The 26,140-nt window shown below is 53.2% G+C and overlaps 1 protein-coding gene, 1 long non-coding RNA gene and 1 other non-coding gene across 6 annotated transcripts; 2 read left to right on the forward strand and 1 right to left on the reverse strand.

Annotated features, from left to right (window-relative positions):
- Positions 1-163: 163 nt before the first annotated feature.
- Positions 164-7,533, forward strand: LOC134476404 (uncharacterized). The gene is made up of 2 exons (XR_010048013.1): positions 164-678; positions 7,050-7,533. It is a non-coding gene; the product is annotated as an uncharacterized LOC134476404 (long non-coding RNA).
- Positions 2,577-2,678, reverse strand: LOC111758505 (small nucleolar RNA U13). Its single transcript, XR_002792689.1, has one exon. It is a non-coding gene; the product is annotated as a small nucleolar RNA U13 (small nucleolar RNA).
- A 7,904-nt stretch (positions 7,534-15,437) lies between the features above and the next one.
- Ccdc9b (coiled-coil domain containing 9B) lies at positions 15,438-23,940 on the forward strand. 4 transcript variants are annotated; one of them, XM_013158934.3, is made up of 11 exons: positions 15,438-15,593; positions 16,394-16,507; positions 16,753-16,860; positions 17,443-17,598; positions 17,684-17,809; positions 18,438-18,640; positions 18,889-18,947; positions 19,484-19,537; positions 19,623-19,713; positions 20,260-20,302; positions 20,385-23,940. In XM_013158934.3, the coding sequence occupies exons 1-11, from the start codon at positions 15,582-15,584 to the stop codon at positions 20,913-20,915; spliced, it is 1,497 nt and encodes a 498-aa protein (XP_013014388.1). In that variant the 5' UTR covers positions 15,438-15,581; the 3' UTR covers positions 20,916-23,940. The 4 variants fall into 4 exon arrangements, with proteins under 4 accessions (XP_013014388.1, XP_023423229.1, XP_023423231.1 ...); XM_023567461.2 differs by lacking the exon at positions 15,438-15,593 and adding an exon at positions 15,648-16,309; XM_023567463.2 differs by lacking the exon at positions 15,438-15,593 and adding an exon at positions 15,648-16,309 and having other exon boundaries at positions 16,426-16,507.
- The last annotated feature ends 2,200 nt before the right edge of the window (positions 23,941-26,140 follow it).

The following is a 26,140-nucleotide window of genomic DNA, read 5'->3' on the forward strand; positions in this document are numbered from 1 at the left end:
CTGAAGCAGTGGCAGAGGCAGGCTCGTGCGCATGCGTCACCGCCAGCGGCTTGTCGCTGGGCGGGGCCTACGGGAAACTCAGCCAATGAGCATGAAGCTGTGGTGGGCGGAGCCTGAAGCTTCCCTAGGCTCCACCGCACTGGGTGGGGGGCTCGTGGTCAGCATGGCTGCGGGTGTGGGGCGCTGAAGGGAGCTGATGCTGGGGGCTCTGGCTCCCGCGGTTCTCCCGGCTCCTCTTAGCCCCCTCCATTCTTCCCCGGGGAGTTGGCTCTCTGTTCAAGATGGGTCTTGTCTTCCTGTCCGTTTGTCCTGGTTCTGCGGCCCTCCGTGGTGGAGCTGCCGCTCGGTTATTGAAGTGCGCAATAAGGGGAGGAGGGAAGGAGACAGGGATGCGGGGGGCGGGCAGAGGGGGAAGGCCCAGCCCGCGTCTCCGAGCCACTGCTCCCACCTCAGCCTGAGACGGACCTGCGCGCCGCGCACTGCGGGACACCTGCTGGCTCTCCCTTCAGGGAACAGCTGTGAGGGTGACACCAGCAGAGTGCTTCGACAGGGACGGCCGCAAACCGGCCTGACTAGAGGGCAGCAGGGAACTGGAATGAATATCAGCCTTGTGAGAAGCCTGGGAGCTGCGAGTGTCCCGGATGTGGATTTGGACTGGCAGAAAGCAGGCCGTTTAAGGTGTGACTGCGCAGGCATGAAGGTGCCTTGACTGAAAACAGGACTGGGGAGTGAGAACCAAGGTTTGAATTGTAGATATCCCTTCAGTGTGTGCCAGTGCCCGTCTATGCAAGACATAACTGACAGGGTTATGACAGGTTGGGAAACCTAGTGGTGTACAAGTATCCTGCATAGCTTACAGTTCGGTTTGGAGAGATAAAGAGCCAGCCCATAAATTGGTGCCATCTGGGCAGGGTGAGATGAGTCTCTTGAGATCGACTGATACCATCTCTTGTATGTAGCTTGTGGCAGAAAAGGTGCAGTGGACAGAGAGAAAGACCGCTCTTCCTAACAGGCTTCAGGGAAAGCCTAGAGGTGAGGAGGCTTCAGTGGGCTTGGAAGATGGAGGTAGTAGAGACAGGGTATTCCCTGACCTGAGGCAGGAGATGAAGTACTGCAAAGTAAGTTAAAGAGGTTGGAAACATCAATGTATTTTCAGGGAATGGTTAAGAAATCCAGGTGTGGTAGGAAGCCATTGACATCTTTGGATTGTAAAATGAATTTGAACCTCAAAAGGGCCACTAGATCTGAGGGTGCATAGGATGGGGCAGTGGTGACTGGACTTCATTTGAGGCCTTTTGATGGGAAAGGCAGAAATGAGGAAGGTGGCCTTATCCGGCCATATGCTTCAGGTACCACTGAGGCAGCTTCTGAGAATGCCAGGTTGGATTCATAGCAGAGGAACTCAGAGATAACTGGGTCCCTGAATTGAGTGTGAAAGAAGGCACTTAGAATAGATTGCTTTCAGGAGGCTGTTTAGTAGGAAGATAAGATGTTGGCTCAAGTTCCATGGCAGGTCGGCAGGGCAGCCCACTCAGGTTTTTCTTGTGTCTTATTTTCTTCTTATTCCTCAATGATGTGGACCATGGCAGTGGCCATGGCCGTGGCCGTGGCCATGGCCGTGGCCGTGGCCGTGGCCGTGGCCGTGGCCGTGGGGATGTCCACCATGTCCTGGTGGGTGGGGTCCCCCAGGACAGTGCCCTGGACCATGGCCATGGGGATGTCCACCATGTCCTGGTGGGTGGGGCCCCCCAGGACAATGGCCAGGGGGGTACACATGACCAGGAGGGGGAGGGGGAGGATGACCGCCATGGCAGTGCCCCTGTGGAAAGAGAGATGAGCAATATCAGAGTCTGAGGTCAGTACCAGTTTCACCTGCAGTCAACTCCTCTTCACCCAACCACCCAGTGGACTTAGGAGTCTTGGGTACCAGTGTAGGGTTGTAGTGAAGGGCTGGGGTAGTAAATGTAATGGAAGGGGTAGCAAGTGACTACTCTTGGCCTTGGTCCTTTTACCTTGAAGCCATTTGAGCACTAAGCAGACAAAAGGGGAGGAATCTCGATTTATTTGTTCTAGTTCCTAGAACTAAGCCATGACTTCTAGTCTTGGACCAATTACATGTAATTAAGAAGCAGAATTACCCCATCTTCCCCCTTTTCTCACCCAGGAACTCTTGCAGAGTGATGAGAAGCTTTGCCAGGCTAGACCTACAGGCTTAATTGAACTTAGGAGCAGGGATGAGCTCCCTGAGGACTAGGGGTAGGGAAGTGCTAGGCCAGTGTGAAGGAGACCAAGGGTAGGAGGTAGAAGGCAAAGAGGGCCTGTTCCCTGCTATGTAGTGGGTGCATTTATATACATATGGCTGTATTTGGTACCTGCACATAGGTGGATGCTTATAAACACCTGCTGAGTACTCACATACATGCATGGTTTTGTATATATGATGATGGATGTACTGTGAGTCTCTCCCTCCAGCAGATATAAGACCCAAGGAATCAGGAAGAATAGAAAACAGAGTCCAAGTTTTACCCCTCAGAGGAGGTCTTGGAATTGTATGGTCTAACTTTTTTTTTTTTTCACGTCAGATGGGTAATGTGCCGAGGTCGTAACAAGGTTCAAAGGAGGCACATGTCATGCATGGAGCATGAGCACCCAATCATCACACTTATGAACCTGAGGATCTGTATGGTCTAACTTGTCTTGACTAGAATCAGTCCTCAAACCCCAAAGGCAAGGGAATTTCTTGTCTCTTGCCACAGGCTCAGGGAAAAGGAGACACCATCCTGCCTCTGTACTGGAGCCCCGGGGCCCTGTGGAGGAGGGGTGCAATAGCTCCCCATTCTGCTTTGTGTCCCAGGTCTCCATAAGGGTTTGGTACAAGTGTAGAAGACATGGCTCCAGGATTGGGGGTTCCTTTGACCACGGTAGAGCAGTCCCTGCCCCATTCAGCCACTTCCTGCCTCTCCTTCTATGGCTTTTTTTTGGTAGGGAAGCCCGGGAACCAGTGGGCTGTGGTAGCTGATGGGAAGGGAGGGCACCCCTCCATGGCAGGAGTCTGTCCTAGGGGCCGGCAGTGTGGTTAGGACTTGGGAGCAAGCCAAGCATCCAGCAAGGCTGTGGGGGTAGCAACCAGGAACAGAACAGGCGGGGAAACAGCAGGAGAGGATGGGCTGCTGGAGCGGGGAAGTGAGGAAGGAGAGAGACAGATGGGAAAACAGAGGACAGAAGCCAAGGAGAGGGCCCGGCAGGCAGAGCTCGATGAATGCATTGATGCCCCCCTCACAAGGCTGCTGCCTAATTCTGCTCTTGCTTTTTCTTTTGAGGCAACTGGGGGGTCTAGGAGGGAAGCAGGAGGTCTGGAGAACATGGCATTTGGGAAGAAAGGGAGAAGCTAGGGAAATTTTCTTACCTTATGACCTGTGAGAGAGAAAGAAAGAAATAGCTTTGGTCATCTGGTCACAATGATTCTGTGTCCACACCCCCTCCCATAATAAGGCTTTTCAGAGCCTTGCCTGGCAACTGTCCCTCCCTTTGTCACCCAACAATAGATTTGTATTGAAAGTCGATACAAAATTCAGCACTGCATCCTGTGTATTCAAGAACTGACAGCGCTCCCGGTGGCGTGGGGCCTGGCCCGAGGCCTGAATGTTTTGCCGGGCCCTGGTGGCCATCTGCCACCTAACCACACTTCACTGCGACAATCCCTGATCCTTCCTCTGCCACCCAGTGTCTCCACTGATTCCCTTGTGTCCCTTATATATCTCAGCCCCTCAGAGCAACTTGTTGACTCCCTACTCACAACCTTCTGGTCTCATTCTTGCCTCTTGGCACTTAATGATTTCTCCAGCTGCACCCTGCCTTGCTTCTTGCCAGAAATCCCCTTGGGCTGGCTGTGCAACCTCCCGCTGCGAGCTGCGAGCTGCGAGCTGCGAGCGCAGTAGGCTCCTTCTGCAGTAGCCACCTGAGTGGTGAAGTACGGCTTCTTGGTGCATTTCTTTCCTGCTCTTTGAAGGCAGCCAACACCATGGTTGCCAAGGCTTCAGCCCTGGCCCTGCTTCCTGGCCTCACCCCGAGCATGACCCTGACTTCCCTGGGCCTCAGGGACAAGGGGAGAAGGAGCTGCCTGTTTTTTTTCTGAGGTGGAAGAGCCAGCAGATGAAGGTTGTGGGAACATGTTTCTTAAGCTGTAAAACGTTCTGCGGGGCGTAAGGGCTTGTGTATATCACAGAGCCCTCCTGCCACGCCCATACCCTGGACGCCCATGTCCTTGGCGTACAGTGGCTATGGCAGACTAGCTGCCTGTGCCTTCACCGTTCTTCCTTCTCTCGTCCAGAGCCTCCCAGCCATACTGCTTACCTGGATCCATCTTTGTGGGGCAGGAGCGAGAAGTGACACGGAAACACCTGTGATTTAAAAGAGTTTTAGTTTCGGGTGATCTCATTGTCTCCTTCCTTGTTCCCTTCCGGGGATGCACACACACGACCCCTTCAAAGGGTGCATGTGCTCAGATTGTCTAGGTTGGCATCTAGTGTGGAACTGGCGCTCTGGGTGCTGGCACAAGTGTTAAATGGGTACCAGGGAGCCGGGCGTGATGGCTCATGCCTGTAATCCCAGCACTTGGAAGGTTGAGGTGAGAGGATCATTGCAAGTTCGAGACCAGTCCAGCCTGAACTGCATAGTGAGACCCCGTCTCAAAAAAAAGACCAAAAAAAAAAAAAAAAAAAAAAAAAAGGTACCAGGGTTTCACACACATAGGGAGAGAACAGAGACAAGAACTGTATTGGCCTTTGGTATCACCCTAAACCTTGGGTCCTTTACAACCACCCTACCCCCAGATTCACTTGTGAATTTGTTAATTCCATGGGTATCAATTTCAATCATATTCATTATTCATGTTGTGTGCCTGTCATGTGCCAGGTCATGGTCCCCTTTCCCTAGAGGTCCCTGTGTTAACACCTGGCAGAGGAGTGGGAGAGGGAGGCTTGGAGAGATAGAGTGTACATCAAGAGCGAGGAAGAGCAGTAGGGGTTGATGGGAAGGGGCTTCTGTGGCATCCAGGAGACCCATGTCTTTGGCCCTGCAGTAGAAGTGAATAGAAAGCCCTCTGGGATTGGAACTGCCTGTTACTGTCCCCTCCCACCCAGGTCAGGAGAGGGTAGGAGTCAATTTGTCAATTTGTGGCCTGAGTCAATTTGTCATTCACCAGCATTCTCATCAGATGTTGCTGCTGAGGCCCAGTCACTTCTTATTTGGACTGGTACACAAGCCACAACAGACAACCCCAAAGTGGTTCCAAAGCAGACAGTACCAAAGGACCAAAACTTGGCAGCAGGGCCCTCTGGTACCCATGGTTTCTGAGCACCTGAGCTCACACTCCAGTATGACAAAAGCCATGGTCCCTTATAGATAGAAAAGCTAGTCCCCTGCACCTCTTGACACACTCTTTTTCTTTCAATTTTTTTTTCTTGGTGCTGGAGGTGGGACACAGGGCCTTGCATACATAAAGCGGGCACTACCCTGAGCTTCATCTCTGCCCCACTGAGTGCTCCTTTATAAGCTCCTGCTTGTGCCACAAACATTCAGTTTGAGCAAGTCTCTGGAGTAGGCCTATGCTGTTTATTGTTCCTTCATCCTTCCCCTTAGTTATATGGAAGAGACCATTAGGCTGGACTGGAAGGAGGGAGAGGTAAAGAAAACCTTAGGGCCGGTCAAGTACACGTTAGAAGAAAGGCTTGGAATATGTTTTCCCAATTCAGGCCCAGCCTTTGTGGGGGGACCAAAGTTGGCAACTCTGGAAGGGAGAGAATGCAGTCATACAGTCATCACTCTACCTGGCGCGGCAGAGGCTGGAAGTCTACTGTAATTTAAGTAGAGAATGGAGATACAGGGTCTCAGCACAGGAGTTGGACAGGGCAGCTGGGAAGACGTGAGCCCAGAAACACAGCCACATGGCCCTCACACACTCACTAAGCAATACTTGACACCCCTGCGAGACAGACCCTCAATGTACCAGTGTCATATACACACACGCACACATTCAGAGTGACCACAACCCCCCCCCCCAATACATTCTCACAGAGATCCTCTTTCTCCCAAGCTGAGCCAGGGCCTTACCTGAGAGTGCAGGGCAGGGACGGAACGGCTGAGGCTCTGTGTGTCCTCGGGTGTATTTGTACAGGATGAGGGGCCAGGGTGAGTCAGATATACTGCCAGGATAGTGGGAGCAGGGGAAAGGGGAGGGATGGGCTTATCAGTATCATCTGGGCAAAGATCAACTAGAAACAGGATGTGTTGTGTCTCTATAGCAAACAGGGAGGAGCAATCCATTACCACATTGGTCTGGTAATGAGATGGCATGGACCCAAACTGGGGGCTCCCAGCCCTGGTGAAGGTGTTCAGCACCGGGGGCTGGTTTTAAACATTTATGGAGCTCCCTAAGTGTCAGGGCCTACACGAATCCTTTATACACAGTAGTTAAGCCAGTGGCTCCCTCAGATGAGTAAGGATTGAGAAAAAGATTCTACAGGAAGACCTGGTATGCTCCTTGCCTTGATTTAGGCCAGGCCTGAGTGCTCAAAGATGCTGCCCAGCCCAGGGAGCTAGCCTGGGAATGGAAATCTCATGGAAATGGAGACTCGGGATGGGACCCTGATGATGGGGAAAGGACCCAGGACGTGGGAACCCAGACCACTAGCTTTCTCAGCACTCTCAAGCCCCTTGATCTGCTGGGTTGCAGCCCTGGTTCAGTGTCCTTTGACACACAGAGCAGGGGCCCTGTGACAAGCTCCTTAGCTCCCTGGATCCTTTCTTCTAAGGTATGTTGCTCTCATGGCCTCTGGGGATCCTCAAATGGACTGTGGTGCCCCCCTTGGGGACTGATCTTTTGTATTCCCAGGGACTGTCCCTTTGGAATTTTTCTGAAATTAGCAGGTGCTCAAAAAATATTTGGTGAGTGAATGAAGGGCTGCAATTAGTATGGTTGGGTACTAACTGGCTTCCTTCTCTGTGATTTATAATTGTGTTTATTTTTTCTCTTTTGTTTATGTATTTAGAAGGAAGCGGCCTTCCCTGGCCCTACAATGCTGTGCAAAACTGAAGAAGTCAAAGGCTTTGTCCTCAGTGGAGCAAAAGGGCTTGGTTGGACCCTTTCAATCAAAGAGGATGGGAGCCATGTAAAATCAGGAGCTGGAAAGTAAAGGCTGCCATTCTTTCCAGGTCTGCCTGTTAAGAGCTTCTCTAAGTGACTGTACTTGAACTGTGGTCCATCCATTTCTTAAAAAGTAACGGAGTTGGGGATGTAGCTCAGTGGTAGAGTGCTTTCCCAGCATGTGCAAACATTGGGTTCGAACCACTCCCCCCCACCCCATCCCAGGGCTTCAAAAAAGAAAAAGTGATACGTGCTGCATACTCAACAGAGATGAAAACATAGTCCTCACAAAGAATTGTACTGAGTGCTACAGTAGGTTTTAGACTAGCTAATGGCAGTTTCTCAAATGTTCACCACTAAGTGAATGAATAAACACTACATACGTGTGATCTATGTATTCAGTGGAATGCTATCCAATAATAGGAAGGAACAAAATGTGACTGAATTGCAGAATAACTATACTAGATGGAATAAGCCAAACACAAAGAATACATACAGTATACTTCCTTCTCTAGGAAAGTCTAGAAAATGTAAACTCATTAATAATGACCTCAGATAGGTATTTGCCTGGGAAGAAGATGGAAAGTGAGGGAATGGGAGGAGACACTGGGAAGGTAGACAGAGACATTTTGGAGCTGATCTAGACTGTGATGAGGGTTTTATGGAGCACACGTATGGCAAAACATTAAGCTGCGCATTTTGTTTGTTTATTTTTGTGGTTCCGGGACTGAGCCTAAGGCTTTGTGACTGAGCTATATCCTCAGACTTTTTGTATTTTTTATTCAGAAACAGAGTTTCACTAAGTTGCTAAATTGTCCAGATTGGGTTCAAATTTGTGATCTTCCAGTTTGTGCCTCACAGAGTGCTGGGGTTACAGCTGCAATTTAAATTTAAATTTAAATATGCACAGTTTATAGCACATCCATTTGCCCTCAATTAGAGCTGTAAAATCAAAAACATCATAACTGTTTTTGGAAAACAACTTGAAAAATGGAGTGGAGTAGAGTGATTCCTCTTTCCTTATCAGGTGCAGGGAAAGCCTGTGTGTGTCAGGCTCTTCTATAGTATTGCTGACCTTGGTTCAGCTCTTGGAGGTGCTATAATCTTTTCCTCTTTGGCAGATTAAAAACAAAACAAAACAGAACAGAGACATTAGAAACTTCCCTGAGCCTCCCCACCAAATGCCATTCTGGGGACTCTGAGTAGAGAGACTGGGCTCTCTTTCATTTATGCTAGGTCACTCCCCTTTTAGGAATGTTGTTCTGAAAAACACCAGCCTGCCGTGGTAACATCCTAGGCGGTGGACAGAGCACTTTGGTTTTTTAATTTTTATTTTTTAGCACTTTGGTTTATGACTAGGCGGGGAGCTATTGCTCTGTTCTGCACGCAGCAGTTGCCATGCTGGTGGGATTCCGCAGAGGGGCAGGCAGCTGCTGGGAGGGGCAGGTTTACAAGGGTGTGGTGCTCCTGGGCTCCAGCTCACGAAGGGTGGATGGCAATTCCCATGTCCATCCACACCCTGATATTACCAGCTCTCTTCCCACAAGAACCCTTTCCCCAGCGCCTCAACCTTCCCACCCCTACCCCAACCTCGGCAGGACACTGAAAAGCAAGGCCTGAGACCTATTGGTGCCCAAGTGGATGGGGGCAGTGCTCTGGGTTCTAGTTGACAACTCGGTTCTTGTCTCTGGATCAGGGTCTGAGCTGCTGGTCTGGGTCGCTGCACAGAGCACTAATGTCTTCGGTAGAGGAGGCAGATTCTGTCCCGACTGTGTGGACAGAGAAAGCAGGGTGGTTTGAGAGGCATGAAGAAGCAGGAGGCAAGGAGGATAGCAGTGGTGGGCACAGTGGACTGCACCTACAGTAGGATCTGGGTGGTACATTCAGGGCCTCTTTCTCCTCTCCAGCCCTAAGGTTTTCAGGCCAGCAGCGCCTCAGCCGTGTGTGTGTCCTCTACCTTCCAGCCCTGGGACTTACAAGGCGTAAGCACTCACCAAGTGTTGGGTCTACCCTGGCTGAGAGGTGGCACCTGCCTGCCTGAAAGCCACAAAACAGACAAAAAAGGGACTTAGGAACCAGAGGACCCATTTCCAGGGTGAGGATCTGGGATGGGCGTGTGGACAGGAAGAGGCTAAAGGGAGGGTCCTGGGGCAGGGGAGGTCATGGGTGGGGATCTTTGGGAGTGAAGGCCTAAAGGCAGGACATTGACCCTCCCTGTGACTCCCGGTGCTTTTCTGCAGAACCAGCAAGGTTGCCTATCTTCTGGGCTTCCCTGCGGAGGAGGGAAGGCTGGGCAGGAGGCTGGCATTCAGGAGGCTTGTCCTGGTTTGGTGGGCAGGTTTATCATTGCATGAGGGCAAAGGTACCTAGCCTGGGTGTGGCAGGAGACAGGGGTGTGGCAGGAGACAGTGCTGCGGGGCCGGGCCATTGGCTCCTGTGATTTGGGTGTAGTGTGCAGGGCCACACCCCCAGGAACCTTGGGCGATTCACAAACCCTAATCCCCACCAAGGAGCCAACAGCCCCTACTCTGGCTAAGTCACAGATTCCAGAGCCTCAAGTGATCAAAAGACATCATGGGATTAGGACCTTGTGGGGGTGGCTGTAACTGCAAGCATCCTGCTGTCACGTAAGCATCAATGGACTATGTGACTTTCTACCCCATTCTTCCTTCCTGTGCACCTAGAACTATCACCAGCCTTGGCTTCTGCCGTCCCTCACAGCATTTCATGGCAGCACCTGAGAGGTGTTCTCCAGCCACAGTCTCCCAGAACACTCTCGCCCCAGAGCTTCCAGCTGTCCCCAGGACCAAGATACACTCCCAGTGCTGGCCTTCCGGTGCCAAAATGGGAACAGTTCTTTGCCTACTAGGATAACTGGTTATTCTACTCCCCTCCCTGCCCTCAGGCTGCGTCCTCTCTCCCATGGCTGCCACAGTGACCATGCCATCACGGGCTTGGTATTCTGGCACATTCCTTCTCTTGCCTAGAGTCTCCAGGCCAGGGGAAAGCCCCAACCGTAGCCAGCTGACTGCACTCCCCCCCAGCCTCTCACACACAGGCCTCAGGCTTCCGGTGGGCTTCCTGCCTTTTCCCACCCCTCAAAACTGTACAGACCTTTCTGCCCTGGACAAGTCTTAGTGAGGAGGAAGAGTCTGTCCATCCCTAGCTGGCCTTCTAGCCTCGGCCGTCCCTGATGTCTCCCTTCCTCTGGAGGCAGGAGAGCCCTGGGAACACACAAGCCAGGGCTACTGGCCCCTGCTTCCATGAGGACCCCCAGCCAAAGCCTTGCCTCTACCTTGCTTCTGTGCCCAAGTGCAGCCTTACTGAGGCTCTGAGGGCCCCTGCTCACTCCTCCCCTGGCCCCCACTGCCTGGCCAGGAGACTCCTCCAGCGTCTGTATATAGGTTCCTAGGTACCTCCAGCTGTCCTCTAGCCAACCCAGTGTAACCTTTCTGGCTTCAGGTTCTGAAACTGCCTTGTGGCTTCATCAGCCCTAGCTGTTGAACCCCAGCTCCTCCCCCAACCACCACCACCCCTTCACCCCTCAGTGTATCTTAAATGACTCCCCGGTCACGTCTGTACCTCCTGGACCTGATGACCCTTGTAGGTCAAGCCCTCAACACTTCCCTGCCTCTGCCTGCTCAGCTGTCTTCCACATGGCCACAGGGCACACGCCACGGGCTTTCTAGCACTAGGCTCTCCCCTCCTAGCACTCAAGGGCAAGTCTTGAAGGGGCAGCATTCAGCCTCTGCCTGGGGCGGCTCTGGGCTGGAGTTGAGGTCAAAGTTCTGGAAAGCACTGTGAGTTCCCTTTGCACCCACTATGGAGAGTAGAGGCCTAAGCATTGAGACCCCGGGGGTTCAGTTGTCCTCCCTTTGCTGTGCCAGGCTGGGGAACACACAGTGCCGTGGCTTGGGTGGGTCCTGTCTACTACCTGGTCACAGATGTCACCCTAGTCTGATACGTGTGTTCTTAGAAGGCAAGGCCCAGACTTTGTCCTGGAAGTTTTACCGCATTTTATGCATGCAAATCTCCCTACCCAGTGCCAGGCCTGGCCTGACAGACTTTTGGTCGTAAAGATAAGAAAGTCGCTGGGCGTGCTAGTGCAGCCCTCTAATCCCAGCACTCAGGAGGCTGAGGCAGGATGATGATTGCCAAATCCAAGGCCAGCCTGGGGTACATAGTGAAATCAAACCAGCCTGAACTACATTGCAAAATCCTGTCTAGAAAAAAAAAAAAAAAGAAAGAGAGAGAGCTGGCTGTGGTGGCTCATGCCTGTAATCCCAGTACTCAGGAGGCTGAGGCAGGAGGATTATTGTGAGTTCAAGCCACTCTGGCTACAAAGTGAGCTCAAGGATGAAAGGGTTTTGGCCCAGACAGGAAAGCCTCAACCGGAAGCAGGAAGTCCCTATCTCCCCGACCCCTAGGAATTTACCTGTGATGCCATCTTCCCGCCCCTGGCAATTTACCTATGGTGCCAAACCTAGGACCAATGGGCTACCCTTGCATCCCAGATGGTCCCTTAGGTTCCACCCCAAACCGAGGCTACTTACATACACCACGTGTTCCACGGAGAGATCGCCGGACTCCAGCGTTGGGCGGTGCAGGTCATCTTTCTCCGTGTTCTCAGAATAAAGGCTGCTTTTTGTTTTATACTTCTCATCTTTCGGAAATATTTTTCATCTTTTGGAAATAATCCTATCAAAGGACAGTGTGAACTGTATAGGGAGACCTTGTCTCAAAAAGACAAAAGAAAGACAAAATAAATGAAAGAATGTCCATAGTGGGGCACAGGAGGGTGTATAGGGAAGGAATGCTGTGCACAAGCCACTCTATTGCTTCTCCCATGTGAGGATGGCCTGGCCAGCAGTGGGTGGTCACACAGCTAGCCTTGTCCATCTTCTTTCTCAGTACTCATCCACCTAGAGCAGGCAAGTGACACAAGTGACTTCCAAGATTTGACCACTAGGACGTGGGCTTGGGGCAGCCTGGTGAAGCCAAAGGTAGGTGACACACAGGACCTGAGCAAGGACAGGGCACAGGGAAGGGATCAAGAAGGGAGGTCTTCTTGGAGGGGATGGTGCAGGATCTGGCCTTGTAGAATCTGCCAGGCAGGATACTGAAGGGAGTCACAGAGAGGATGCTGAGCTGTGCCTCAGGACCTCCCACACCAGGGCACAGGTGGTCCGTGTAACCCAGGAGTCTTTGATGTGCTTGTGCAACCCTGAGCCGTCAAAGGGACCCCTCAGAGAATGCTCAGGAGGTGACTATCATGAAGTTGCCCGAGAAAAAAATTTAAAAACACCTGTTGAAAGCCTTAATCTGAGCCACACTTCGTTTTGGAGCCAGGCTATGTAGAGGCTCCAAACTCATGATCATCCTGCCTCAGCCTCCTGAGTGCTGGGATTACAGGCGTGCGCCACCATCCGGCACCCTCTGTTCCAGATATGATTGTTAATGTTATTGCCAAATGACCCAGTGGGCTGTGCACCTCTTTTACAAAGAAGGATCAAGAGTTGAAAATCATGACCAATAGGGAAGGAAGGGTTTAGAGCCCACTACCTTGCCTCATCTCATCACTGGACAAGGCTGAGGAGCAGGGCTCAGCCACGCTGCAGAAGGTGACTGAGTGGTACTGGCCCTGGATGAAGCCTCTGCCAGGCCTGTCCACCTGTACCCCTTCGCTCATCCTCCCTCCCCTCTGCTGCTCAGAAGCCTGTTTGAAGCCACACTGTCCTCAAGATTGGCTCCAGGTCTCTCTGAAACAGCACTGATGAGGTCCAGATGCCTTCCACCCCAGGGTGGGGCTGTTGCCTGAGCTGGCAGGTGGCCTGGGGAGGGAAGAACCTAACCCAGGCCCCTCCCTTGAGATGCTAGGACAAGCGGCCCAACCCAAGCCTGGAAGAGGGTTGCACAAAGTGAAGCCTGTGCAGAGGTGACACGGAGAGGGATGGCCTGGATTCTGGTCTCATTTGCAACACCCAGAGCTGTGCCTCCCAGAAAGAAGGTGCCACCCTTCTGGGCCGTTTCCTCATCAACTAAAGAAGGCTTCTCCAATCTGACAGAGTTTGAAGATGAGGGTGACTTAGACTTGGGAGGTGCTAGAGAGGAAAAAGGGGACGTTTGCCGAACTCAAACCAAGCTCTGTGACACTGCTGCCCTCTGGTGGACCCATGCTGTAACAGCACAGGGGTCTCGGGAATATCACCCTTGTCGCCATCCTTCTGTCTCCTCCTCCTGCTTCCTGTGGATTTTTCCCCAGAGCAGGGAGAGAACACTCTTAGAGGCCTTTACCATGCACCAGGTCGCTCAGGCCTGAGTGAATTCTTGCAGGAAGACAGGCACAGGATGTGCTCAATATCCATGGATTCCAGATCCCTTCTGCAGGCACAGATGGAGCCTCCCCAGCCTACAAAGGTCACTATGCCAGGCCCTGGGGACCCTGAAGCACTTAATCCTGAGGCACTCAATTCTTTCCCTGGGAAGCTCCTGCCTATCTGTAGGCAGATAGGTGAACTTCAGGTTCTGCAGAAGGTGGGAGACATGGGGGCTGCTCAGAGACACAACATATTGTGTGAGTAACACTTGGAGGCATATGGCCAGCCACTGCAGGTCCCTGTGGGCTCCTGGGCATGTGGGCCTCCAGCCTGAGGGGCTAGGAAACCTTTGCCTCTAGGTTTGGGGCATTTCTCCCTGCAGATGCTTCTAGAAGAGCTAGGTCTCTTCCCTGCAGGATGGCTGGATTTCTGCAGGTACTTGCTGCTCCCTTGTCCCCACCCTGGCTAGGAATGGGGATAAAAACCTTGCCTCTTCTCTGAAGCCTCCTCTATGTACATCTCTCTTCCCCAGGCCTGACTGGAACCTGAGGTCAGCTTTAATCTCGCTCTTTAGTCTCGCTCTTTGTCTCTCTGTAAGCAGTGTTAGTCTCTCTCCCAAGCCAGGGCTCAGGGACCCACCTGCTCCAGCAGGATGGGGAGTTTGAGGCTCCTGGAAATTCTGAGGCTTTTGATGCTGGAAGTTAGCAGCCTGTGTGGGTCAGGATGCTGAGAGGGAGGGAGAAGTGTGCGTGCAAATGCGTGTGTGTAAGAAAGAGGATGTGTGCGTGTAAGAAAGAGAGGATGTGTGTGTGCGTGTGTGTGTGTGTGTGTGTGTGTGTGTGTGTGTGTGTCCCAGGATGAGGAGCCTGGGTGCGTCACTGTTGCTGTGAAAGGAGATGAGTGTGACTCAGTGGGAACATCCGGCAGGAAAGGAGGAGAGAGAACGGTGGCATTTCCAGCAGGATGGGAACTCTGGCGCTGCAGGGATGGGGTGTGGGGCCGGGTGAAGGCCTGGAGAGAAGAAAGGGCTAAGCTCGGTGCAGTGGAGTGGGGAGTGGGGAGCAGGGGAGGTTGGGGAGGAAAAAGAGGAACACAGATTGGGCTTCTGGCTGCTGGGTTGATTGGAAAGGCAGAGTGGCAGAGGGGCTTTCTGCTTCAGAGGGGATGTGAGAACTGAGGCCTGGTCGGCAGGGACGTGGGGAATGCCAGGCTCCTGACGCTTCAGGGCCAGAGGTTTAGGCCTCGTAACTACAGAAGCAGACCCCAGGTTCCCCAGTGGAGAGCACACTATGCTTTTTGGTTCCCCAAGTTGGGCCTGAGAGGCCCCAGGATGGGACTGGCTGGGCAGGGCAAGACCACCAGCCTCAGCTATGCCAGGATGATTTGGGAGGGGCTTTCCCGAGAAGGATGGCATCTTTCCTCTGGGCCAGAGGCCAGAAGGGAAGAACAAGACCAGGAAGAGCCTGACTGGAGCCTATGGGAGGAAGGTTGTCGGTAGCTCTGAGCTGATGCTACAGACCCTGGAGGGAGGCCTCATATGCAGGGCCAGAAACCAGACTGAATGGCTGTGCTGGGAGATGCAAAGACAGTGCTTGTGACTAGCACAGTATTTTAGGTATGAGGGAGTGTACTGTGGCTGGAGGTGAGCTTTTAGAACCCGATTGCCTTAAACCAATGCTGGTAGAACCAGGTAGACAGGGAGGCCACCTGAAGTGGGACTTCAGACCCTGGGGCCTGATGAGGGGGCCAGAGACAATGGGCAGGCAGCCCCAGGCAGAGGTCCTGCTGTACACAGACCTTCAGCAGGACCAGGGCAGCCAAGCCTCCTGTGTGGGCTTGACCCAAAAGGGAGAAGTCCCCGGGGAAACTGGGCAGGGCAGGACCAGCTGGCTGCCGGTGCCCTGGTCCTCGCCCTCTGTGAGTGGAAGAGTGGGGGTGGCGACACAGCGTTCCTGGCTGGCAGCCCAGAGGAGGCTTTTGTAATCACAACATGATCTCGTGTGCTGAGCAGCGAAGCTGGCAGGGAGAGGCCAGCAGAGGCCCGGCTCCGGTGGCTCCGGCTTCCCTCCTGCCGTGGCCTGCTCTGGAATTCTCTCGGTGCCTGCTGTTCTGCTGTTGCCATGTACCCAGCTGTGAGTGGCACCTCACCTTTGTTGGGGGGGGGGGCTTCTTGGGGCTGGGAGAGGGCTGAGGTACTGAGCAGTCACAGTCTGGGGGCAGCTGGGGACAGCTGGGCCAGGAAGAAGAGGTTTGTGACGAGGCAGGTGGAAGGCTGGACTGATTGGCACAATGGAGACCCCACAATCAGTCGGGGGAGCACTGGGAACTAGATGCCGACACTCGTCTTGCCCAGGGTGGCTCCCCAAGTGACAGAGCTGCCTGTTGTGCCTTCTGTCAGCTGGGAGGGCTGGGCCCATGGGAGTGGCTCTTTCCTACAGGCCAGACACAGGCCAGGGAGTGGGGTCCAGGCTTGAGAGCCCAAGACCCAATTGAAGCCTCTTTTTTTTCCTATAGTTCTGGGTTTGGGAGCCAAACAGCTTCCCCTCGACCTCCTGAATCCCCTGGCAGTTTCCCAGTCACGGCAGGTTCTGCTGCCAGAGCCATTTATAACTCCCATTCCAGGCTCTGCTCTCAGTGGGGCTCCCTGGAGAGCGGGGGGAGGGGCAGCTGGCTGCTGGAAGCAGTGGCCCTGGGTAGGAGGCCCTGACCCGAAGCCTTGGGAGACAGAGAGACCTGCAGATCAGTTTGTTAGGGATAGGGGCCCCGAGACTTCTCTGAGCCATCTCCCAAGCAATTTGCTTCTCTTCTGTGTGACCTTCCTGTGAGTCTGGGACCAGTCCCTTGGATGGTAAGAATTAGCCTGGGTGGGAAAGTTGGGGGACTGGGAAGCGGGTGGCAGTCAGGAGCTTGGGGTCCCCCCTGCCCTCTGTAGGGGCCTCATAGAGCTGAGTCCCTGATGAGCAGGCAGGAGGAGAAGGATGCAGAACTGGACCGCAGGATAATTGCTCTGCGCAAGAAGAACCAGGCCTTGCTGCGCAGGTACCAGGTGAGTGGCTGGGCGCCATGGAGTGCAGGCTGATGGGTGACCCCACCTGACCTGCAGATGCCTGCCCAATGGGATACATCTCGGCCAGGGTCCAGGTTGGGACAGCATGACTCCTTCTTAGAGGCTTGCTAGGGGTCTCAGGCACTTGTCCCGGGGAGCCACTGCTGTCTCTGTGTAGGCTGTCAGCGTCTATGTCTGTGTGTCTGGCCAGCTGTGGCCTGTGCTGACCCCAGGCCCTCACACAGGAGATCCAAGAAGACCGTCGGCAGGCAGAGCAGGGCGGCATGGCTGTGACTGCGCCAGAACTCCTCCTGCCAGACAGCCTCACTGTCACCATCAGCCAGGTTCCTGGTGTAAGTCTCACCTTGGAGAGAGGGCAGGGTGGCAGGATGGGGGCCCAGCCCATGCCAGGGAGGACACCTGTTCCTTGCCCCTTCTCTCACTCCCTGTTCTAGGGCGGACCTATAAGCTCTCAGCCTCACGCCCCAGCCACTTGTCCCCTCAAAGGGCCACAACCGAAAGGTCACTGAATAGAAGCCTCCTTGTCCCATTTCCTAGCCTGGCAGCCTGCACCTATGCCCTAAAGTGCAGACTGCTCCTAACTCCAGACCCCAGGGACCAAAAACCCCTCAGAAAGTGGTGGACAGAGAAGTCAGGGCTGAAGGCCAGGAGCAGAATCTGAGTGACAAAGCCCCAGTGTCTGGGTGCCCTGGAGTTCTCAACTCAAGATGACTAGCCACTGTGGCATTCTGGCTCCGAGTGGCCCTGGCTCTGGCTTACCTAATGCCATTGGCATGTTAACTACCAGTTTCTCTGAGGGTATCCCAGGGAGTATCTGGCTGGAACCTAGGTCTGGGGACCTGTCCAGTGGACCCCATACCAGGTCTGTCCCGCATGGCCACATGTCCTGAGAGTATGGGCGTCTCATATGGTAGGAGAAACGGGTCGTCAGCAGGAACTGGATAAGGAGCCGCCCTGGACCTGGAGTGGCTAATGAGGTACCTGAAGGTGAGGATGGAGAGGACCACGGGGGTACTTTCTGCTTGGGGAGGCGAGTGGAACTGGCTGTGACCATGGAAAACAAAGCCAAGGTGAGCAGGGTTGGGATCATCCAAGTCCTAATGGGCATCCCTTTTCCCTGGGCTCTGTCACACCGCCCATCTTTACCTTCCCCAGGCGAAACGGATCGTGAGTGAGAAGCCCACTAGACCAAGGAGCCAGGGTGCAGATGGGTCACCTGGAGGAGGCTGGGCCCAGAGCCCCCCCATGCACAAGACCGTCAGCTCAGATTCTGGTTGGAAGGTACATCTTCCTAAAGGGATGGGGACATGAATGTGGCAGCCCCATTTCAGGAAGCAGAGAAGCCAGCTGAGCTATAATGCTCATATGCAGGGACAGGACAGAGGCAGCCTCCGGGAGAATCCCACCCTTCTTCTGTTCTTTGCATGCTCCACTTTGGGTGGGTCTTGTAGGGAAATATAGTTTAAGCCAGAGAAGTGACCTAGCCCTCTACTGTCTCAACCCACCTGATGGGGTGCAGGAATGGTGTAGGAGACTGGCCTTGTGCCAGATGTGACCTCTAGGTGGCAGCAGCCCCCTAGTCCTTGCTCTCACCCTCAGCCTGGGTGGCCCTCCCACCTTAGGTTGGCCTAAATACCTGCAGCGACTCTCTGGGGGCAGTGGTACCAGCTTCAATCTGCAGATGAGGAAATGATACACAGAGAGGTTAAGTTACTCGTCCCAAACACATAGGTAGCAAGTGGTTGGAAACTGCCTGTGGCAAACAGAGAGACCCTTGGAGATGGAACAGACTTCATTTTTAGCTGGGACACAGAACCCGGAGAAAGAGAAGGTCAGGAAGGAGAATCTCTGGGTCTCCAGTCCTTGTCCTGCCTTTGTCCCCATGGCATTGAGTGTCTTCTTCTTGCAGGGTGCTCGGGAACCCCGGAGTCCAGGCGTGGTCTCAGGCCCAGAACCCCAGTGGCCAGTGGGGGAGGCCCCGGAGACCATGGGCTGGGACTATGCCCAATGGAAGCAGGAGCGGGAGCAGATTGACCTGGCCCGCCTCGCCCGGCACAGAGATGCACAGGGTGACTGGCGCCGCCCGTGGGACCTGGACAAGGCCAAGCCCACGTGGGTGGCAGGGCTGAGCAGGTTGCTTGTGGAACTGGGTAGGGCTCAATGTTGGCGTTGTTTCAGGTGTGAGGACCTTCCTAGGACCTCTGGTTAGGTCTGGGCGCGGGGCTTTGTGTGACTGCTGGATCCCCTCTTTCTTGGGCCCACTGTATCCCTGCTGTCCTTAGCTCTGGGGCTGAAGGGGAGGGAGTGTCAGTGTGGGGCCTGCTCTCACCAGCACCTAACTCCCTCCTCTGTCTACACAGGCTACAGGACTGCAGCAAGCCTTGGCATGAGGGTCCAGCTAGGGTGGGCAGCAGAAAGGGTGAGCCCATGCCCACTTCATCCTCTGTACCTTGGCTTCTTTCACCCTCACCTCGTTCTCTGTCTTTTGATTTCCCTCATCTTTTAAGAGCTGAAAGGAAGCCTGGGAAAACATCTTCCTTCACTTCCTCCTTCTCCTACACTGTCAGCTCTCCCCTCCTGTCCTCTAAGTCCACAGCTCTTGCCAGGTGCTGGCCCCAGCAGACCCCAGGAAGCTGGTCTGGGCTCTTTCCAGCAGCTGCTTCCTATCAAGTTAAATACCTTGTGGCCCTGGCCTACTACAGGAGCAGCCCTGTGGCTTTCTGGCCCTCTCATTCTATGTACAAGAAATCTGAGGCCTGCCCAACTGGCTGGTCAAGTCACCCAGTCAGGTACTGGCAAACTACACACAGGTCTCCAGACTAAAGCTCTTTTGAGGAGGCAGAGAACCCATAAGTGGATCAGGAATGATAGCTTCCTGGTGCTAGAAGAATGGGTGTTACTGTTCTGGATACTCTGTTGCCAAACTTTCCCCCCATTTCCATTGTTCCTTGTTAGGTTTTAAGTGTCAACGAAAGCTACAGACCCCACTGTTGTCCCCTGATGGAAAAGGTGAGTTGGACTAGCAGGGTGCCATTGGCTGGTGAAAGTTTGTGCTGCTATGCCCTCTTCTTGCTTTGTGGACCATGTCTTACAGGTCGGGGTGGACAGCCTGGCAGACCTTCAGTGGTGCCGGCCCCAGGCAGCAAACCCCAGGGGAAGGAGAGGCTGACTGGCAGAGCCCGAAGGTAACAAGTAGCAGAGGACAAAATGAAGGCAGGCATCTAGGCATCCTGATTTCCTGGATGCCCTGGTACAGATGCCTGCCCCATCCCCAGGGACCCCAGCTCCTGACTGGCTGCTGCCTGGTGCAGGTTAATGAGATGCCAGGAGAGGCCAGCAGAGGCAGCAGCCAGGAGCCTGGTGCCCAGGGAGGCCACATAATTACAGCAGCTCCCTTCCCTTGGGCCATGAGGTGCTCCTTTCCAGGCAGCACAGGCAAGGACATGCCTAGAATCCCCACCGAGCCCATGGTGTAGCAGGTTTGGCCATAAACAGCAGCTGGGGACACAAGATGGGGCCAAGGCAGGTGGCATTCAGAGGAAATGGCTGGATTTGGGGGATAAGGTCAGGCTGGCATTCTGAAGCCTCATTTATTCTGGCTCTGACACTGCTCTGAGACCCTTAGGCCTTAGCTTCTCCCTGGGGCACATGGGCCATCAGCTTTGGGGTTGGGGAGTGATGTAAAGTGGGGTGTGGATAGGTAAAGGGCCTTCATGTTCTGTATTCTGCAGGTGGGAAACAAAGGAAGATGAGGAGGAGCTACAGAGTCATGAGGTGGGTCTCTGGGCAGAGGCTGGGGCAGGCTGGGACAGTGAGGCCTGAACTCATCAGCCCGCTGGGTCTTCTCTCCTGTCAGGGAAGCCAGAGCACCAGAAAGCCTTCCGGGGCAAAGGAGGAGCACGCACAGAAGCAGAGTGACACAGAGTTGGGTGGACTGGAGGGGAACCAGGCGACCAGCCCAGCCCTGGCCTCGCTAGAGGGGCCAAAAGAGGAGTCAGGAGACTTGACAGCCAGCCCATCCCCTGGCTCTCCACGAAACACTGACCTGGCTCCCCTTGACCTCTCTCTAGGGGGAGCCAGAAGCCCCCAGTCTGGAGAGAGTACATGTGTGCTCAGTCCAGGGCCTGGGCCCCCAGAAAGCCCAGTATCCCTGCCGGATAACTCCCAGCAGCAGCCTCTGGAGGGTAATGACCGCCAGTCTGGGCCAGAAGTCCAGGTTTTCTCTGGGCCAGAGAAAGGAGCAGGGGCCTTAAATCCCAGAGGGGTCAAGGCTGGCAAATCTGGGACTCAGCAGAGCCTGGCTCCAAGAAGCAAGCCCCCCAGAGGAACCAGCCAAAGAGTGAGAGGCACAGGTGTGAGGAGCAGGACAGGGGGGCCTGGCCCTTAGGGAAGATGCCGAGCATGGCTCAAAGGAGCTGGGAGCTGTGGTGGTGGGGAGGAGGAGAGACTCGGTCAGGAGTCCTCTGTATGATGGGTGTGTGGCTGCTGGTGGCTTGTGCCAGCCTGGCTGAGCAATGTGGCGAACCCCCCAACAGGGCTGCCCCCTTCCCGCATCTCACCTGTGTGCCCCTGTGCACATGCAGGCTCAGGCACTGGCCTGTCCTATGCTGACACCAAGTATCTAAGGCTGGCTCCCTGACCTGTTCCCACTGCTGCCCAGGGTCATGAGCCTTTTCCACCAAGGTGATAGAGCAGAACTCAGTAGCCACAGCACCTGGTTTCCCTGGCTACCCATCATGTGGCCCTCTCCAGCTGCAGGTTGCTGCCTCCTCAAGTCCAGGCAGGCTCACAGCAGGCATGGTCAGCCCATGCCCCTGCCTCTCACAAAGGTGACTCAGTCTCAGATTCCCAGGATGGCCAAGCCTACCAGCCTCTTACTACTCCTAGAGAGGACACAGAGGGCCATTTGGCAGACACTGGGCGGGGAGCAGAATAGAAGAGGAGACTGTGTCAAAAGGAAGGTGTTTGGAGAGGCCTCCTCTCTGAAATAGGGCAGGCTGGGGAGGGGACCCATGGCTGGTGGCAGGGCTCATCAGCAGACACTCTCCTCCTCCATGCCAGGTCAGAGACCATGTGCACCCAGAAGGGAGACGAGGGCCTGGCTCTGCTGCCCAGGGTAATTTCTTTTCCTCTCCTCCTCCTCCTTCCCCTACCTCCTGCACCAAGGCTGTGCCAAACTGAGGAATCAGACACAGAGACTCAAGAGACAGATGACACTGACTCCAGCTAAGCAGGAGATCAGGTCTTATCTTTTCTACTTAGTCTCCACCCCTACCCCACCCCCGGCCCATGTCTGGTGAATTATCCAGACTTGGCACAAGCTGTGGCTTCCTTTCAATTCAACAAACATTTCCTGAGCACCCTCTACCAGTAATCAAGCCAGTGGGTGATGGTGGCTTTGCCAACAAGAGGGAGGGAAGAGATCCAGTCATAGGCAGCTCTAGGCTGAACAGCAGGCGCTGTTCTTGGCTGCAGCCGCCTGACAGCTCTGAGAGTAGGACAGTGACAGGAGCCAGAGGGGAAACAGCCATCTCTGCTTGGTGGAGGTAGCGGCTCCTCTTTCACGTGACCCAAGGCCTTGCCTCGACCTCAGCACATGGCTCTTTCTGCTCCCTTCTTCTCTGGCCCTGGATGGGTCTTCCTCGGAGTGGACCTCACAGGCCCTCTGAGACTCTAAGGAGAATCCAGATTGTCCCCAGGATGTCACTACAGTTACCTATGAGGTCAGAGCTGTGGGGTGGCAGCTCAGTCTCTTCCCCCATCCACTAGTCAGGGAAGGGGCCATTCAGCATACCAGACTGGAGAACACTTCTCACACTTTCCTGTCAAGAGTCAGGCAGGTTCTGGAGAGACCTGAAAGCGATGCTGCTCCTGCTTGTTCCTGGATTCCACCACTGGAGCAGTGAGGGTCTGGATAAGCATGCAGCTCTGTGCAGTGCACCAGGAAGCTGCTCAGGGATATTAGGTGGTGAATGTGTAAAAGCTCTGGAAGTGGGGTTGGGCAGAAGTTTGGGAAAGCTTGGAAACATCTGATGCACTTGAGACTCCTAGCTCAAGCTTTTCTCTGGTCACCTAGAGACAAGTTTATAGCTTTGAAGTATGGCACAGGCCCCAGAGCTCATGACTCCCAAAGGATAGGGATGGGGGAGTAGGTTCAGAGCCCTTGAATCCAGATGTCTCCAAAAATGATTTCAATCAAAAATTTGAATTCTGGAGCCAGGGATTTAGCTCAAGTGACGTAAGTAACCGTCTGGCAAAGGAAAGGTTGTGAGTTCAATCCCTGGTACCATAAAAAAAAAAAAAAAAAAAAGAATTCTGGACTGGAGATGTAGCTTTGTGGTAGAGCACATGAGGTCCTGAGCACCCTCAAAAACAAAAAAGGAGAGGATCTGGATTCCAAAATTCACAGTTGTATCTCAGGGAGCCAAACCCAACTGTAAGATGTGCCTCCATCGGAGGCTGTAGGTTAAGGCATGTTTGACCATGGAGAGAGAATGGAGAAATTGGGCAGAGCCCTCTGAAAGGGGCAGAGCAGGGGGGCAAGTTGAGCAGAAAGGCTCGGAGGACATGGTCCTTCTCTGCATGGGGCGGCATCTAGAAGACTTTTAGGAGAGAGAGTGTTCTGGCTTTGGGAGAAGGGAGAATAGCACAGGATGTCTTCACTGCAGGAAGATGGCAGTGCAGGGAGAGAACCTTGAGCTTTTCCTGGGAAAGGACAGCTCTTCTCTAAAACAAGGGAAACAGCACCTGTGGTGGCTTCCCTGCTACTCCAGATGGAACCAGCTGTGAAGAGGAAGCACAGCTAGTCACCCTCCAGAGACTTTGGGATCATGATAAGCTGCTTGTATCTTTTCCTGGCTCTGAGCCTTCGCGGATGCTCTTCTCATCTCCAACCATCAGCTAAGACTGCTCTTCAAAGGTCTTCTTTACGGTTGGCTCTCAGGAACCTAGACCTAGGGCCAGAGGAGGTGAGCAAAAAGAGGACAGGAGAGTAGGTAGGAACCAGCAGGGACTAGATAGCTTTATCTAAACCTCAAAATGGGAGGCCTAAAATGGCAGAGGCCTCTGTCCCAGGCCCATTTCACATGGCTCAGAAAAAACAGAGACCAGACACAAGAAAGCCATGTGTTTTGATTATAGTCAGCACAATAGAGTGGAACGAGCACTAGCTATTGAATCTAACAGAATCTGAACCCTAGGCCTACCATCTGTCAGCTGAATGACTGGCCAATTTTAATCTCTAAAGCCTCAGTCTCCTTATTTGCAAAGTGGCCTCTACCTTGAAGAATTGTAGAGAAAATGAAAATTTGCAAAATATACCTGGCATGCAGTAGACACTCTAGTGTGTCACCTGACGCACAGAAGGCACTCAGAGAATATCTGTTGAATAAACAAGTGGCTATTTGGTGTGATCTCTGTCTACTTTGCTCTTTTATCCTCATCTTCATTGGTGGTTGATGCACTCTCCATGGAGGAGAGATGGTTTGTAAGGTTTATCTAGTCCTGCAGGACAGTTAGCTTCTCTTACCCCCACCCCAAGTGTTCCAGTGAAGCTGAACACCCCACCAAGTATTCCTGTTTTTAAAGTGGCGATTCTTTGTGCTCCCCCACTGGCTCCATCACTTCCCCTTATTTCTGCACACAGGCTCTCAGGCTCACAGTGGTTCTTTTGTTTACATCAGGAGCAATCTCACAAATTCACACCCAGTTTCTCTTATTTTAATATTTCCCTCAGAAATCAAACCCTTTGTGGGGTTTGCCCCATGCATCCTAGGTTAAGTTTTGCCACCAGAAGAAGCTTCATGGCTATATTTTCCTAGGGTTAAGGGACAGCTAACTGGGCATTCTTGGAAGCAGGGTATGCCCAGCTAATCTAACAAGGCACAAGTTTGGAAGCTGACCACCTTGGGCTTGAGGCACAGAAATAACAGGTAAAGATGGCTATCGTCTCCCCATCCCCCAGCCCTGAAAGTGACAAAAACCTCCGTATGGCTGTACCTTCTTTGGGGGATGAAATCAAGGAGAAAGTCCAGGGAATAGAAAAAAAAGCAAAGACTATTTCACTTCTGTTTCTTGCATCATTTATCAATGTCCACAACGCTACCAGCATCTCTTTTTGAGCTGGAGTTTATCAGGGCTGATGAGGAAGGGCTGACAGGGTGCTCATGACATCTCTGCAGGGGGGAGCTCAGGGCTGGGAAGGCCAAGAGTGGAGCTGGCAGAAAGGCTGCTTTCTCTTAGCAAGCCTGCTGGGGCTACGTCAGCACTCACTAAGCATCCACTTGCCGCCGGGAATATGAAATAGCACAGACCTGGCACCAGAGAGAACAAATGTGGCACCCACCGCTCCTTTTAAGGACTGGCTTGAGAAGCTGCAAGCCCCAGGGCAGGAGGTGAGGCAGATGCGCCAGTACCTTTGCGGGAAAGGGAGGGGCGAGCTCTCAGGCCTGCCTCCAGCTTAACAAGCTCTCCAGGGCAAGTTTTCCTGCCCTTGTCAAAAGTAATGGACAACATAGGCTTTTTCCCTTTTGTACAGACTCTGGGGACACAGCGTTTCCTATACTCCCAGCAGGGCAGCTGGCTTTAAGGAAGCAAAAGAGTCAAGAGTCACCTTGATAACCAGCTGTCCAAACAAAAAGATCCTAATCCTACATTACAAAATCAGAGGAAAGCCTGGGTCAGCTGGTTCTCCAAATTCAGTGTGCATCCAAACAAATCACCTGGAAAACGGGTGAAAATGGAAGGGCGAGTTTTATTCCTGAGTGGTTCATTCAGTTGATTTGAGATTGGGCCTACGGTGACGTATGTAGTTCTAGCAAGATTCCCAGGTGAGGCTGACTCTGTTGGCCTGGGCGCTGGAGTCATGTTTACTACCCTTTCATGTTTCTTTCCATGTACTGTTCTTTACCAGAGGGGCAGACATACCCTTGAAAACATATTGTTTCATGTGTATACACCGTGCTTTACTCCCAAGATCTACCACCATTTTCTCTTATGCAGTCAGTACCATTAGTTGTCAGAAAAGAGAGAGGACCAGGGCCTTAATCAGTGCCATGGTCGAGATGCCAGGTGTCCAATCTTCCAGTTCAGGGTCCCTTCCAAGGACACACTATCTCCTCAATGCATTGTCCTAGTGATGTCATGGACTTTCCACAGCTCCAGGGCGGGCTGCTGTGCCTTGAAACTGGTACCAAAAGTGAGCTGAGGGGCTCAGGTGGCTTCTGGTACACAAGCCAGGAGACTTTAACATTGGCCATGAACACTGAGAGGGCAGAGAAGTGAATATTTAAATGGAAATCACTGGTGAATAACACAATTGCTGATTCTTGGACAAAGTTTGCTTTGGGACTTTTGAGGCTCATCACATAGCAGGCATTAAATAGTTCTTGAATGAATGGTAGTGGTTTTTGGAAAAGAGTCCTAAGGATATTAGTTAAATTCTCAGTAGTATTTAGCTGTAAAGCTATTGTAAAAACAGCACTGATATTAAGAAAACAGGACACCTGAAGACTCTTCAGCGCATGACTATAAAGCGCAAGGATCGTTGCTCATTTTCTGGTGGCTTAGCCAATGTTTCTAGAACTGAATGGGGCACAGGGAGACTGGCCAGGC

This window comes from Cavia porcellus, unplaced genomic scaffold (assembly GCF_034190915.1).
Source record: "Cavia porcellus strain 051 isolate PalLab524CR breed Dunkin Hartley unplaced genomic scaffold, mCavPor4.1 scaffold_6, whole genome shotgun sequence".
Taxonomy (NCBI): domain Eukaryota; kingdom Metazoa; phylum Chordata; class Mammalia; order Rodentia; family Caviidae; genus Cavia; species Cavia porcellus.